Raw genomic sequence first — 16,934 nt, 5'->3', positions numbered from 1 at the left:
CAGAAATGTTTTTGTGTACAGGGCTTGCATCCTTTCTGTCCCCCAGTCTGGCTCCTCTCTGTCTTCTAAACATTTCCATTTCCAGGGGGCTTTTCTGTGCTTATTAGGTGTTAGAAGGCTTTGAAAACGTGATAGTATTCGGAAGAAAAGGGAAATCAATGTGCTATTTACCTCCAACTCCACCTCAATCCCTTTACTTCCAGCCAGAACACGACCTTTCCAACTACTCCCCACCTCATGTTTGTAAAGAGAAAGGTGGAACTGATTCAACTGCCCAAATAACCACAAAGTAGAACGAAAAAAGAAAAGAAGGTAAAACGGAACCAAAAGGAACTATGAAAGGAGCATAGTGTCACTCTGGGACACTATGGAACTAATACATATGGTACACCCAGTAAACAATGTTGAACACCACAAAGGCAAGAGGGAAGAGGAGCCGGGAGCACTGGTCGACCTTAGGGATGTAGTCAGGGTGAAAGAGCTTGGAAGAGAACCCTTTACTGAAGGAGCACCCAGGGCTTGGGGGGGAACTGTCATCAGACTCCGAGTTAGTGTTCTTGTCTGGATCAAAGCCCATAACATTACCATAAAGGCTCCAGGTACTGTCAACATTATACTTGAGTTGCTTCTCAAGGTCAAGGTAGCAACTCTCAACTCTGACGTCATCAGGCAAGCTACAAATGTCATGAAGGGTGCTATGGATCTCATCAAGGGTGTCATGGATCTCCTCAAGGTTGTAGTTTGCTTCTTGCACACACCTCTGGCTGTGGACAAGCAGATGCTTCCTACTGGGGCCATGGTCTTGGCTCTCATCGGAGTTGGAGCTCTCTTCAGAGTCTTCTGGGTCACAGGTCTCAGCACGGCCATGGGCCTCTGCACAGTTGCGGATTTCAGTAGGAATAACACTGTCATCAATATCAATATCATTAACGCGAATGCCATAGCTGGGCACGGCCTGCTCTGAGGTGGATGGGAGGTCACTCAGGCTTTCTGCAGTGGCCAGCCAGGACTGGTCCGAGAGAGAAGACAGTGAGCTGAGGCTTTCTGAGGAGGCCAGAGGTGCCTGCTCTGAGATGGAGGCTAGAGAGCCGAGGCTTTCTGGGCTTGCTAGGCCAGCCCACACCCGTCTGGAGGGAGGAGAGCCATTTTCATCTTCTATGTGCAACTGGTCATCCTTTAAGGAGACAGTGGATAGACTCATGAGGTCGAATACTGCATGTACAATCACTTTTAGGGAGTGTGGGGGGGGGACTTTCCTCATGAGCACTTGTAACATGACTGATGGGCTCTTCCACTGAGAAAGCCACCTCTTCTTCCTGGGGTCTCTTGTGCGCAAGGTGCTGAGGAACAGGACCGAGAGGCTGTTTGCATGCAAGGGAAGTTCATGGCTCTTGCCCCTCTGGGGCAGCTGCTCCCTCTGGAGTGCTGTGTAGTGGACAGAGGCAAGACCTCCTCAGGTAGGTGGGGGTAAGTTCCCTGTAAAGGAGGGACATTAACGTACTGCCAGCAGCAAAATGCTCAGCATGGCTTTCGGAGTCAAAAGAGCAAAGGAAGGAGGGTTAGGTCAGCCTCTCTGGTGTCTCTTCCTTTCAGCTTCCCTGTGTTCCCTTTCCCTCTGGCTCCATTGCCTGCCACTGGAGGCATGCTAAGTAGACTGGATTTGAAGCCCAAAGGTCTTGGGAAATCTATAGCTCTGCCACTTATGACCTTGGACAATGACTCAACCTATAAAGGAGTGATGATAAATTGTTCTACTTCTTTCTTACCTGGAGTGCGTGTGTGTGTGCGTGTGCGTGTGTGTGCATGTGCGTGTGTGTGTGTGTGTGCGTGTGCACGCGTGTGTGTGTGTTGTATGAGGATTAAAGGAGCTAAGAAATTTGAAAGGGTCAAGTGCTAATCTTAGGTTTAAGAAGTGCTCAAGGAAAGCAGATTGTCAGTCAAAAAGCCAAACCTGCATCGCCTCTTGGTAGCGGTAGCGGGTCATGACTCTTTGGGCTCTTCTGAGTTGCCTCTGAGAGCGCTGAGGTCCTCTTCGGCTGTAGAAAACATAGTTGATGTAGACATATTCTAGCAAGGACAGGAACACAAAGAAGAAGCATACGACCATATAGATGTCAATGGCCTTGATACAGGAAAATTGGGGGAGTTTATTCCGCAGATGTGAGTTGATGGCATTCAGGATGAGCATTGAAGTCAAACCTATAAACAACATAGCACAGGGTTAGTCCCCTCAGGTGGCTGAAGTTCTTGGCAAGCCATCAGGCCCACACCCCACTGGAAGGGAGCAAAGGCCATCTCTGAGATTGAGAGGGCCCTCAGCAAAAGGCCTTCAGCTTACCAGGCTTAGGGCCCTGGCTCAATTGCTATCTTTGCTTCTCCTCCCCCATCTTTACACCCATCCTGTACTTCAATAGTTTAGTGATTTCCCATTGCTCTTAGGATCAAGTCAAAAATCTCCAGCCATGGTTTCATAGTGATTTACATGTCCAGCCCCTGGTTTGCTTTCGGTCCTTTCACCATCTTTGGTGCTAGACTTTTCAGCCTCCTTCTTAGAAGTGGCACACACTAAGCTAAACCTTTATATTTTATTACATAAATATAAAGGTTTAGCCTAGTGTGTGCTTCTAAAGAAGGAGGCTGAAAAGTCTGCCCCAAAGATGGTGAAGGAGAAAGCAGACCAGGGGCTGGGATACACAGGCATTCTGCAGAGTGGGACCAAATAAACTTGGGAGCTGATCTCTTTAGGCCCCTCCTTAGTACTGCTCAAAAGCCTTTGATGCTCCCCATTGCTTATACATGAAGTTCCAACTGCTTAAAATGGAATTTCAAGTTCTTCCCAAGTCAGCCCAAGCTGTCTTTCTGCTACTCTCCCCACTTCCCCAGCTTGTGCTCCAGGCATCCTCCTGGAAGTCCTCAAAACCCAGTTTGAGCAATACTTTCTTGGTGCAGTTTTAGCCGATAAGACCTGGGTCATTACCTGGGTCATTTCCTCCTCTGGACTCTGATAGCATTTGTCTCAGCATTCCATTAGACACTTGCCAGGAGCAGCTCATCTAGAAGCCCTCTGCTGCCTAATTGGGCATTTTGATATGTTGCTTAATCAATGTTTATTGTGTTGCATTTCTGATCTAAATTTGTGACTTGTCCATTCATTTATGTATCCAGCAAATAATGAATTCTGGTACTTTGGACCCAACATACCAAGATCCCAACCCTGATGTTTTTTTCACATCTGTCTCCAATGTTGGTCTCTCTGCTGTGGATTGGCTGGGCACCTGTAGTGTGCCTGTTAGGTCCCATCTTGTTTCCTTGCCTGTACAGTCACACACTGTTCCTTACTTTCAACATTTTTCTGAGCAAGACAACCCAAGTTCCTTCCTGGGATGGGAACAGGACCTACCTACTGTCACCCTGGCTGCAGAGGATTCATAGTTCATCCAAAATGATATCCAGGAAACAACAGTGGTGAGGACAGTAGGCCAATAGATCTGCACAAGGTAGCTGGTGACTTCCCTCTTGACCAGGAACCTCACTATCAGGCGCACATAGGAACCTGGCAGGTAGACATACTGGTATTAGGGTGGTAGGGCTGAGGGGATTTTCCGAGTAAAGTACACGATGGTGGAGGGGAAACCAATGGCCAGTTCAGCCTCTAATATTACAGTCTGGGCAGTATGTTGACCTGACCCCATTTGCTGCCTTAAGGCCAGTGACAATGGCATGTGTCAGCAGGCCCATATGGCGTAGCAAGTATGCTATCTCTTCCTTCCTTCCTCACTTTTTCCATGTCAACTGAAGTTGAAATGGGAAAGACATGAGATATTTCAAAGCTACAACAGATGGAAGGGGAGAGGCTGGCCCTGGAAGGAGGCCTGTGGAGTGTCAAACCTGGCCAACTGCTTCCACACACATTTCCTCATTGGCAGAGGGTAAGCTATTGGGACTTTATGAAGGGGGCTTTGGAAGGTGTCCAGAACAAGAAGGGAATAGGAAAGAGGAAGAAGAGAGTCTAGAGGTCAAAGGCAGAGGTCACCAGGAGTTTCCTAGGGTACAAAAGAGACAGGAGATAGGAGAGAAGGAGGGGGTCAGACCCACCTGTGTAGAAAAACACCTCTTTGCTAGTCATCGTCTTTCCTAGGAAACTGAACTGAGGGATGTGCAGCTTCTCAGTACCCTGGATGGCATTCCCATTGCCTTCCCAGTATAATAGGATGTCTTCAACTGTGTAGCCATCTAGGAGGGGGAAGGAAACAGAGTTAATCTCAGAAAGCAGGCATAGGCAGATTTCACACCAGAGGAGCTTGTGAAAACCAAAGGGTAGTTGCAACCTGCAATATTGGGGTACCTTTGTGTTTTGTGGGTCTGAGCATAAGGAAGGGGGTCACATGGAAAGAGAACTCTCAGTTTGAAGTTTCTTATCCAGGAAGGAAAGCACAGCAAAGAGATATGCTCCTACCCATTAGCTTGTGCACAATTTTCCCATAGCTAGGCACATTTCCCTATGGGACTCTTTATAGCCTAAAGGCCACCTTCTCCCTGATACCATATGTATATATACCCCTCTCTGTCTGTCTCTCTGTCTTTCTGTCTCTATCTATCTATCTATCTATCTATCTATCTATCTATCTATCTATCATCTATCTACCTGGGAGAGAGAGAAATGGGGGAGGGAGGGAGTAGGGGAGATATGCAGGCCCTCTCACTGTCAAGTTTGCCTTTGGCTTCGTCACGGCCCCAACCCTGGGTAGGGAAAAAAGGGGCCTTGGGAGACATACGTACAGCTCTCCACCTCCAGCTTGCAGGTCTGCTTGTCCAGAGGGAATTTTTGCAGATTCATGGAACAAGCTGCTGTGGTGGTGAGCCTGCAAAGGAAAAGCAAAAGGAAGAGAAAAGTGAGTCAAGCCCAGGCAAGTAACTGTTCCTGAGAAAACTGAAGGGGTGGGGTGGGGAGAGGCACCCCAAGGACTGACCCACTTAACACCTTCCCACACTGGCCACATTAGAGCTGGGTCCTCTTTCCCTCCCTTTCTTCTTTCCTTCTTTCTCCTCCCCCACCCCGCCCCCGCCCCACACGCTTCCTTCCCTCCTAGAGGAAAGATGAGTTGCAGTTGTGTAAGGAGGAGAGAGGGAATTTGTATGTGACAAAGACACCCAAAAGTCTGGTAGGACTTACACAGATGTCAACAGATACATGGCATGTCAGGAAGCCTCAGGGTGTCAGAATGGGAAGGGTCCTTGAGGAAATTGAATGCAGAGGCAGAAAGAGGACTTTCTTGCTGAAGGAGCAGCAAAGCTGTCAGGAGGAAACTGCTACACTGAAGCAGCTGAAACACCAGATCTGATGTGGAGTGCCTGTGTGTGGTGTGAGGGTACCGATGTGGGCAGTGGCCCCGGCCTACCTTTGGCCATGGGAGCTGCTCCGGCAGCAATCCCATCTCTGTGCATTGCTTATGAGGGTACTGGGGCTTAGCAAAATGCCAGTGGGTATAAATGGATAGGAGGGATTAATATATCTCAGGTGAGCTATGGAATGGGGCTTCAAGTTGTCATGTGGTAGGTCCAAGAGAGGAATCTGAGGAGGGATCTTGGAAGACCTGGGGAAGTGGGAGAAGTGAACAATGGGGAAGGGGATAATTAGAAAAGTTCTTTGCAGCCCCAGCTGGGAAGCTCTGGCCCCTTCCTTGTCCTGCCTTTCCCAGTTGCTGATACCACCCTTGTCCCTTTCAACTCTTGAAGTGATTTCCATTTTGTACAGTGGGTAGTGTGTGTGTGTGTGTGTGTGTGTGTGTGTGTGTGTGTGTGTATTTATCTCCTTTCTGTGAATTCTACATGAACATTAATCATCTGAGGCCCCCTTTGTGACCAGTGACCTGTTCCCTGTAAGCTTTGTTGTTCTCTGACTCCAGTGTCTGGGTCCATGGGAAAGTGGGTGGAGAAAGAAGAGGGAAACAAAGGGATTCAGCACGAGAACCGCAGAGAAAGAGCTGTACCCTAGTAGTTCCCTCTTGGAGACATTTTCTGAGCTAAATTTATGTCTCATGCTTGTCTTGAGAGACGGTTTGTAAGAGATGAGGCTGTGCGGAGGGCTTTGGTGACTGTCTGCTATGCTATAAATGTGCCAGTGAGGAGCTCCAGTGTGCACACATTCTGTTTGTACAAAGCCATAGGCAATATACGCACACTGCGCACCCTTGGGTCCCCTGCATGTTGAATATATGATCAATGGCAGAGACCAGTCCCCCTCCTTCACTGCATGGGAGAGAAAAGACACAAATAAATAATAGAATATACATTCAATGCTAAGGCAAAGGGAGAGCTCTTCCAGTTGAGAGTATCAAAGATGATTTCTTGACAAAGAGGGCATTTGAATTAGGGATTGAAGGATAGGAAAGCTTCAGACTTGTGGAAAGAGGAACGGGTCATTCCAGACAGAAGCAACAGCATAAGGCAAGGTGTGGGGACAGGACAGCCAAGGATGGCTGTGGGAAACTCTGAAGGTTCCACTTTGACTACTGAGTGAGGGGGGCAGTGAAAGAGAGATTTGGAAAGCAGTGGGGTCCTCTGTGTGTCCCTTGGAGTGTGTTCATGGGATAATTAGTGGGAAGAAGGTAGGCTGTCATGGTGACCCCCAGGTCCCTGGGGGAACTCACCGGATGCCATACCGCACCGTTCCATCTGGCTGAAGCTGAAACACGCGATTTTCTACAGTCACATCATGCACAAAAGCATCCTTGCTATTTAGAAAGTAGCAGTCAGGGACCCACAACTTCTCAAGCATCCGATAGTCCAGGGTCAGGTTCAGATTGGTCTCATAGTATGCTAAACGTGTATCTTTCCAGGTCTGATGAAAAAACATTGTAATAGTATAGTCCTGAGGAAAGAAAGGTAAATCCTAGTTGTAAGTGAGGTTGCCCAGCTTTCTGTCCTCAGTGTTTGTGTGTATGCAGGTGTATGAAATACATCCTAAATATAGATGCATAACGAAACATATGTAAGAATGTTCAATGTTACGAATAATAAAACGAGCCCCATAAAATTAAAATTCAGGTTAAGAAATAGAATGTTCCCAATAACTATCAATCTTCAACGTGTCTCTTGCAGAACATATTTCCCACATCTCCCAGCAGTAACCATTATCTTAGATTTTAATGATAATAATCCCTTGCTTTTTCTATTTTTTCTCTATGTTTTCTTAAGTTTTATTGTCTATGTATTTCTAAGAAACATATTGCTTAGTTGGACTTATTTAAAATTTTTTTCTGAATGGAATCACACTCTATGTATTCATAAGTTGCTTCTTTCACTCAACATTATGTTTGTGTGTTTGCTCAGGTCGATTGTGTAATTAAAATTTGTTCACTTGCATTGCTGGATACTATTCCCTTATATGAATATACTATGTGTATTATTATGTGATGACACCATACACATCAAAATCGCAATGAAATAAAAACTATAAAGCAAAAGTTCCAGTTTATACCCCTATAAAGTGCAGATAAGAGCTCCCAATGCTCCTGTCTTACCAACATTGGTACTGTCTGACTTTTGACTTTTTGCTAGTCTGGTGGATATGTAATGGGTTCTCACTGTGGTCTTATTTTGCATTTCACTGATTAATAATAAAGTCAAGCATCTTTTCATAAGTTTATCTGCTACTTGGTTTTCTTCACAAAAGTGAAGTTCTTGTTTAAATTTTCTGATCATTTTTCTATTGCTTTAAAAATATTCTTCTCACTCTCACTCTGTGAGAGTGACATGGACTTATATACACTACCAAACGTAAAATAGATAGCTAGTGGGAAGCAGCCTTATAGCCTAGGGAGATCAGCTCGGTGCTCTGTGACCACCTAGAGGGGTGGGATAGGGAGGGTGGGAGGGAGGGAGACGCAAGAGGGAAGAGATATGGGGATATATGTATATGTATAACTGATTCACTTTGTTATAAAGCAGAAACTAACACACCATTGTAAAGCAGTTATACTCCAATAATGATGTTAAAAAAATAAAAATATTCTTATTAATTCACAGGAATTATGTGTATTTTCAATACCAGTCTTTTGTGTTGCAAATATTTTAGTCCAATCTGAACTATCCTTTCAAACTTGTCACGCTCACTTTGCTTTTTTATTTTGCAAAACAGAAGTGCCAGAAGTTTTGGCTAAAGAGAATATTAATATAGTTTAGTTACCAGTATTTATTTTTATAGTTTGTGTTTTCTGTGTCTTTTTAAAAAAGTCCTTACCTATCTCAAAGACACTAAAAGAATATCCTATATTATATTTTAAAACCATCATAAGCCTTTCACTTTAATGTCTGTAATACATCTAGATTTATTTATTTTTAATTTCAGGTGGCTGTAGTTTCCAAAACCTACTGTGCCCTCCATGTGGCCTCTGCTGCAGGTCAGAACAACAGGCTTATGACCCTGCTCCTTGTCTCATGGCTGGAGCTGACACACTTACCATAGTCATTTCTGAGATCTGTTCAATACTGGAGACATAGATAGATACTCCCACTGGCACGGGGGCACCTACAATACAGGAAGACACTATTACATGCAGTGTAGGAAAAAGGGTAAAACATGGACTCAGGAGCTAGACTGCATGAAGTTTGAACCCCATTTTGGCACTTACCAGCTATGTGACCTTGAATAAGCTACCTAACCTCTCTGAGCTTAGTTTCCTCATGAGTAAAATGGGGATAATGATAGCACTTATCTCATGGTTAATGCAAGCCAAGCACTTAGAGTAGGGCCTGGCTCACAATATGCTGAAAAGAAAGAGGCCAAAATGAAGAAAAAAATAAGGCAATGAAACACTCTTTTTCTAAACCTTTTCTTGATAAAAAACTTAAGAGAAATGGGCCCCAAAACAAGATTTGTGGTGTGCACGAGCATATTTGTGTGTCCATGTGGGAATGAACGTGTGTTTTTGTGTGAATGAATGCGTGAGCTGTGTGCATGAGTGTATGTGAGTAAATCTGTGCATGTATTCATGTGCAGGTGAATGTGTCAGCGTGCACATGAGTGTATTTGAGCATGTTTGTATGCTTGAGTGTGTTGTGTGGGAGTGAATTATGAGTTAATGTGTTTGCGTGATCATGTATGAGAGAATGTGTGACTGTGTGAGTGTATGTGAGCTTGTTAGTGTGCAAGGGAATGTGTGAATATGGGTGTGTTTGTAACCTTTTTTGTATGTGTGTGAGTGAATTTGTGAGTGTTTCCATGTATGTGAGCATGTTTCTGTATAAGTGAATGTGTGAGCACATTTCTGGGTGAATGAATGTGTCAGCATGTGTGTGTATTTGAGTGTATTGTGTGGGAGTGAATATGTAGGTTACTTGCGTGAGGCTGTTCACTTAGTGTATTTGTGAGCATGTCCATGTGTAAGTGAATGCATGATTATGTTTATGTGTGTAAAGTTGTGTTTGGGAATGTAAGTGAACTTATGGGTGTATGTATGTGTGAGTGAGCAAGTTCATTGTGTCAATATATGAATGTATTTGTGTGTGTGACCTTGTTCACATGCAAGTGATAAGTGTGATAAATGATTACACTTCTACACTCACACCCATCACACTTATAACTGTGAGTGTGTAAGTGTGAGTGTATGTAAGCATGTTTATGTGCTTGAGAAAATCTGTGAACTTGTCCATGTGTGTGTGGCTGAATGTGTGTGTTTGAGTGAGTGTGTGATCATGCTGATGTGCAAGTGAACCCATGAGCATATCCATATGTGTTAGCATGTCACTATACAGGTATGAGTGAATGTGTGAGCATGTTCAGGTGCGTGTGTTTCTGAGTTGGTAAATATGTAGACGTGTTTGTATATGTGTGCATGTGTGAGTGAACATGTGGGTATGTTCATGTGTGTGAATGACAAAGCATGTGTGAGTGTGTGTGTCTATGTGTGTGAGTGAATTTGTGTTTGTATATCTGAGGATGTTTGTGTGCAAGTATAAGTGAATGCATGAGCATGTGGATGTATGTGGGTGTGTTTGAATGAATTTGTGAGTGTGTTTGTGTATGTGAGCACGTTTGTGTGAGAATGAATGTATGAACATGTTCATGTGTGTATGCAAATGTGTGAGCATGTGTGTTAGTGTATGTGAGGGTATATATGTGTGTGAGTGAATTTGTGTGTTCATGTGAGTGAGTACATGGGTGAGGGTGTTTGTGTGTGTTAATATGTAACTGTGATTGAATTTGTGCGTGTACATGTGCATGTATGCGTGTGTGTGTGTGTGTGTGTGTGTGTCTGTTTCTGCCTCCTGGCTTTCTTTTTCAGGACTAGGTGTTAGTGCTGCCCATTCAAATGTGATAATGGATGTGCAAATATGTACTAGACTATAAAGTACTGTGGAAAAATACATTTTAATTGTTTCCTCATTGACTCAAAACTCTTCACCGGGCCTCACAGCTAAGCCATTATTCTATGTGTATTACATCACATAGCTGTTATGGAAACATGTGTGACGCTTCCAATTCAACCTGCTGGCTTCACTGCAGGCTGGGTACCTAGAAGTTGAGCTGCAAAGTGCTATTGGGAATCCACATATGAATAGCAGCTGAGAAGTAAATGGGCCTCTGTGTGAAGGCTATTCACATTCACTATTGTGAATGATCGCTAAGTAGTGACAGGGATTTCTAGAAAGGCAGTTTTTTTTATTACAGCCTTTCAGGCTCCCCACATGCGTTTAGATGAGGATGGAGGCTGTGTTACGCAGGCAACAAGCCCCAGAAGGGCCAGGCAGTCATCCCCTCAACTACCTCACTCTAGTGTCAAACTTATAATCCTAGACCATTCTGTGTCATTCAGGCAATCCAATCACTTACAGCAGAATCCTGGGGACCCGAACCCTAAAGTGCCAGGGCTCAGCTTTGTCCAAGATTCCCAGTTGAAGAGGCAAGTGGGAACTGAAGTGCAGTCCACATTCCCCTCATCAAGGCATGAGTCTTGGCCCAGAACTGTGGCCTGGAGGAAGGAGACCTGGGATCTTTTTCTAATTTATCCACCTAAATTAGGAGGGAATATCTTATGTGCTAGTAGTGGTCAGAACAAGAGCTTAGCTAAGATATCCCACATCCTTACAAGGATAACAGAGGGGAACAAGATGCTTCCAGGTAAGGTATCTAAATGCTATCTCGGGGGTGATGGCCTCTGTCCCATATCCCATCGCTGTCCTTCCTGATGGACTCAGGAAGGCAGAAAAAGTGGGAGGGGGTAATCACGTCCCTCCCTCTTGGAAACTTTGCTACCCAACCCTACTTCCTCCCTCACATCCATCAGAGTACCAGAGGAAGAGGAGGTAAATGAAGGAATGATGAAGATGTCCCATTTATTCCTTCACTCCACACCTATGTCATACCAGGTGATGGGCTAAGCAAAGGCCTTAGGGACCTGCCTTCTGCAGTACGTGCTCAGAAAGAAGCAGCTTTGTTAACTTTCCCTGGTCCCTCCTCCTCCTCTTCATCCTCCTCTTCTCAAGGAAGGAATGTCTCCCACTTGAACCCAACCACAGTTAGGTCATGTCTCTGCATGTGGGGGGCGTGTGTGCCTGTGTGTTAAGCTCTGAAACTCTACATCACTTCAGACACAGAGGGAAATTTGACTCTGTGTCTAGTGGGAGTCATGGGCTACCCCAACTCTAAACCCCCTGGCCCAGCTCTCCAATTGACTGCCTCCCCCCAACCCAATAAAACAGCCCCAGACTTAGAGTCTGTAGTTCCTCCTTCTGTCTAAATGCTAGAAGGTCCTGCATTGTCCTTGCTCTCCCACCTTCATCTACTGTTTGGCCAAACTGGGGACCCAGCTATTCCCATACTCCCCAGGTCTGCATGCCCATAAAGCTTAGGTAACCGAGGAGGTTAGGCATCAGGTGTAAACAAATCCAAGTTAGCTCAAAAAATGGTGGTGAGGTGCCTTGGAGATACCATGGGCCAGCCACACCTGACAATCCCCAGAGGGTGGTCCTTGCCCCTGTTTTGTCCCCATAGCCCCGGATGCCTGCAGAGATGGCAACCTGAAGCAGCAAGGAGAACGTGCTTGATATACTTGAATGGCTGTTGGTTAGCCTTTGCTGAGAAATAGGAAAACAATGAATGGAGAAAATGTAACAGCTACACCCTTGACACCCACTGTTGCTTGGTGCAACTGGTCCAAAACCAGTGTCATGCAATGGAGTGCTGGCTGTGCCCTAACACCTGAATTTCTATAATGAAAGAACTTACCTTCTGCCCTCTCCACTCCAGCCTCCCACTCCCCAGTGCACACTCACCTTGGATCCAGGGACAGCACGGCCTTCTGCCCTCACACTCGGAGGAAGCAAAGCAGCCAATGGGATACCAGTCAAATGTCCAACCTCCAAACCTTAGGGCATAGGGCGATCAACTTGGTTTTCAAGGGGGCTTCCTAAGCAAATCACAGAGCCCCCCAGTGGTCTAGCACAAAGGCAAGTGCTAACAGCTGTGTGCCCTTTAGGGTGGAGGCTTTATGTATTCAGAAGACCTCTATTCATAGGTACAAATGTGAATATTAGCATTTATTAACCCTTTAGATTGGGTGTCTAGTTCTACAACCTGCAGGAAGGAGAGTGCTTCTCTGACTTAGCCGCCCTACTTTTTAGTTCTTTCTCTGTTTCCTCTGAGCCAAAATGTGACTAATGTCTATTTAATTCACCCTTCCTCTTGTCTGTCCTTGGTCTGGGTTTCTTGGGTGTCCCCTCAGCCAGAGAATGCTATTCCTGTTCTGTGGTGTCAGGGAAGTTTGCCTGTTACTTCAAAGCTGTGTGATGGAAGCCAGTCACCCTTTCCAAAGCCAGGGGTAGGGGTAGGTGAGGCTAGGCAGAAATAAGAGGAGAAATTGATGTATTGGCTTCCTGGAGGTTTGTATTTCAGTTTCCTTGTCATTTCTCACCTTTGTGTTTAAGATCTGAGTGCTAGGCTAAGGAGTTTAGATTTTATTTTGCAGTTAAATAAAGCCATCAAAAGTTCCTGAGGTGGTTAGGTGGGATTAATAAAGATCATGCTGACTGCAGTGTGTTGAATAAACTGAACTTGGTAGGAGCTGAAGGCTTGGGGAGGGGGAGCAGAAGCAGAAGTGCCTGGGACCCAGGTGGGTGAAGTAAACTAGGCAGAGAAGTCCATGCCCTTAGTTTTAAGCCAGCTGAATGGAGTAAGTGCCCAGGGTGCAAAGAATGTGTTCACAGGTGGAACACGTGTCCTCCCCATAGATGGAGCAGAAAACTCTAGCATGAGAAGCACACCTGGTGTGATTAGTGCTTCTCCAGCCACCCCAAGGAGTGTGCTTCAGGCTCCGTGCCACTGTAAAGGAGTGTGGAGGGGGCAGAGGCCTCTTGCATTAGAAGGCAGAGAAGTGGGAGAAATTCCAGGGGCAGAGTGAAAGGCCTGTGGGTTGGGGGCCTGGGAGTGCTCTGCTACAGGTCTCTGCAGGGTTGGGAAGGTGGGGTTTGGAGAGGCACAAGTGTCCGGTCTAGAGGACTGCTCCTGGTCAGCTTACTGGGTGGGGCTGGCTTGTTGTATCTCAGCTCTAGTATCTGGACGTGTCTTACCTCCAAAATTGGGCCTCAGACGGACATCATATTTCGACAGCACCCTGTCCAAAATCTTGTGAACCATAGCTTCATTTGCACAATTTTTGCTGAAAGAGAAGTCATTGGTAAATATTGGTCATCAGTGAATGCCACACTGCTTCTCAGAAAACAAACAACAAAGAGCACCCTAAGCATCAACTTGCCAGGGCCTTCCCTCCTGCACACATGCAGACATATACAGTCATACATGTACACGTCTCTCCCTGCTCCCCTCCATCCCTGCAGTGAGTCAGCCAGAAGCACAGCAGCGACGCAGACTCCTCTTCCCCCCTCCTCCTCCCCAGCTTTTATCCAAAGGGTGGGGCCTCAGGACTGGATTCTTGTTACCAGGCAGAATTGGGGGGATGGGGGGAAACTGTAGGGGAAGTGGAGAGAAGAGGGTGTGGGCAGGTGTGAGCCCTCACATAATGTATTACTTCAGCCCCCTAAGGAGCCCCACTTTACCATCAGCCTGGATGCAGCTTTCCAGGTTGGTGGGAGTCCTCTTTCCGGGGGCACCTGATTGCCCCAGGAAAGGTCATCTTTCACCCTCAGTAGTCCCATGAGCTGATCCCACCAGTCTATGTTCTCTAGCTCAGTCACATTTCCCCTACCTAGGCTAAGGCCAGCATTTTGTTGTCACGTCTATGTGAATCTTGTTTTTGTACACCTCTGTTTCTAAGACTTGGCATATTACATATGACACAGAGAGACAGCCTTGCTCATGTAGAAGAGTTTTATGACCCTCATCAATCACCATTTTTGATTCTTGGGGTTCAGGGCTGTCCTCAAAAACACATGTATTCTTGGAGCAGGCATCTCTTTGGCTAAGCATGTGCTTCCAGCCTAGACATGTCTTGGGTGAGCACATGTAAATGGACCCAGTGCAACCCTGCAGAGAGCTGGCCTTTCCAGAAGTCTCTGATGTGCCCTCCCAATTCACCTAGTCCTTCATGGGGGGCTCTTTTCCCCAAAAGGGGCTTGTGAATGAGAATAGGTCCTGGGCATCACTATGACTCTTAGGATCTTTGATGCATTGACTATGGAATGTCAGCCTCTGCAAATCTCTCGTGTGTGTGTGTGTGTGTCTGTGTGTGTGTGTGTGTGTGTGTGTGTGTGTTCACTAGCGCAGTTTGGTATGTTGAGTTGAGGACATTGCAGAGCTGTCTGCTGGAACCTTGCCCAACTATGCCCCATTTTCCTAATACATGTTCATTTCTGGTTTGCTATTTAAAAAATTATTCTCAATCATCTTTAAAAAAAACTCATCATCTTTAATGACAAAATTTCAAAGTGTGCACATGAATGATTCCTGAATTAAAGCAACGCATTTCTGCCTGTTTAGGACCACACACACATTATCCATATGCCAGCGCTCAGGATCTGTGGCCACCACAAATACACATTTCCATGTGATCTACATGTAAAGGCTGACTGTTTAACATCTCTTCAGTTATTTGCAGACCCAAACAAACTTGAAATCAAACTGCTAATCTTCAAATGTTTTCACAGGAAGCAAGTACAAAAATGCACCCATCTCAGGCCACAAGGTTATATGCTATACAGCCGCCGATCGCACTGTCTGGGCTACGATGAGGTTGAGTCAATAATTTCTATCTGCAGCATCGGAAAAGGTCCCTCACTGCTCAACACACGCATTCAGGAACACACGCACACACCTCATGGAATAGAAAAAAAATCCGGACTCAAACAGGTGTCTCTGCTGTCTATGTTTTGTGAATTTCTCATCACCCTGTAACCCCTTCCCCCAATCCTACAGGTGCCAAAGGACGTGACTGGGAAAAGCTACTAGGGGCCTTGGTCCCCGGGGATGGATGGCAGACCTTGGGGTGAGAGCATCTTTCTCCCCCACCCCCCGGGGCTGCAGTTTGGGCACACGCGGGGCTCTGTCAGGTCAGGCGCCGCAGTAACAGGTGGGCTGAAGCACAGGGCCCCCCGCGGCCCCCACTCCCATCCCACCAACCTCCAGGGACCTGTAGGCAGGGCCCGCACGCCAGGGCTCGGCGAGCCCGGGTCCAAGTCTTCCCAGCCCGTTCCGTCCAAGAGGTCCGAGGCTGCCCATCCTCTCCTGTCACCGCCATGCCCAGGCTGGTGGCTCCCGCTTACCAGTTGAAGAGGTCCAGGACGACATCGGGCACTGTGGAGGAGAGCTCGAAGAAGTGGAACTTCGGGGTGGGATTGAGGTCGTTGCCCTCCGCGAGCCAGGTTCTGATGAGCAGCAGCAGCACAGCGGCTCGCAGCATCCCACGGATGCCCATGGCTACGGCACTCCGGGGGTCGGAGGGCGCGAGAGACTGCCGTCAGCCGCCGGGGAAAGGGACGGGGTGTGGGCAGTGCGGGGAGAGAAGGAGCTGGGGGGTCGCTAGGAGTCGTCTCTAAGGAGTAGCGAGAGTATGGGGAGCAGGGAGCGCGGGGTTCGGACCGGAGCCCAGAACCCAGGGGGAGCAGTCCTCCAGTACCTCTGCCCGACGCAGCGCCCTCAGGACGCGCCCAGCAGGTGTGAGGTGCGCTCCGTCTGCGGCCGCTCCGGGCTGCGACTGGGCACCCAGCCTGGCGCCCGGCTGGCTCCGCCCACTCCGACGGTAGCACTGGCAGAACCAATCCGGCAGGTGCCAGGAGCCACACAAAAAGGCGCGCGCTCTTGCCTCCGCCCGCAGCAAGCGCACCGCCCGCTCCCCGCCCCTTCAGACCTCTGCAGTCGTCCCCCTGCTAGCAACAGACACAGACAGGGGCGGGGCCGGCCCGGGGGAGGGGGAGGGGAATCGGCTGCAGGGGGTCTGGGCATGCATCCGCACCTAGGGCACCCGGTGGGTCCTGCTCTTTCTCTCTGCAAAAATGCAAAATGTGCGTTTCTTTTGGAAGACCGTGTGCCCAGGAGTTTGTTTTTTGTGGTGAGGGAGTGAGGTAATTAGACTGCCCTGGCTGAATCTACATTCTGATAGAGCTGGACACATTTGGGTCCCCAGGACAAAGCTCAGGGAACTGGAAGAGTTCACCAACTGGGATCACGTTGAGATGTGACTGTCCCATAGCCAGGGCTGACACCGTGGAAGGGGAAGAAGGCAAAGACCAGTGTTTCAGATATTCAAGGGAGTTAGTCTCTGGAGAGCAGGCAACTCTAATGCTCCTGCATTTTGGGCCCATCATGTGGAAAAGCCTGGAATTTTAGCTATTCTTTCCACTACCTCAAACACTCTCCTATGAAACAAAAGGATCTCAGAGGATAGGGAAATTCCTTCACCCAATCCCCTCTGTCCTTCCCTTCTCAGATCCTTGACAAATGAAGTTCAGAAAGACGTCCTTCAGAGCACATGGGCCAGATG

At 47.2% G+C, this 16,934-nt stretch overlaps 1 protein-coding gene across 1 annotated transcript; it reads right to left on the bottom strand.

Moving 5' to 3' along the window:
* Positions 1–373: 373 nt before the first annotated feature.
* On the bottom strand, positions 374–15,869 carry GABRQ (gamma-aminobutyric acid type A receptor subunit theta). Its single transcript, XM_065901247.1, has 10 exons — positions 15,718–15,869; positions 13,570–13,658; positions 8,463–8,530; positions 6,651–6,871; positions 4,780–4,862; positions 4,096–4,233; positions 3,401–3,553; positions 1,956–2,199; positions 704–1,196; positions 374–640 (listed from the first exon to the last, which is right to left on the bottom strand). Exons 1-10 carry the CDS (start codon positions 15,867–15,869, stop codon positions 374–376), a joined length of 1,908 nt encoding a protein of 635 aa, XP_065757319.1.
* Positions 15,870–16,934: the final 1,065 nt, after the last annotated feature.

Source organism: Phocoena phocoena, chromosome X, assembly GCF_963924675.1.
Source record: "Phocoena phocoena chromosome X, mPhoPho1.1, whole genome shotgun sequence".
Taxonomy (NCBI): domain Eukaryota; kingdom Metazoa; phylum Chordata; class Mammalia; order Artiodactyla; family Phocoenidae; genus Phocoena; species Phocoena phocoena.
This window is presented reverse-complemented; position numbering and strand designations above follow the sequence as displayed.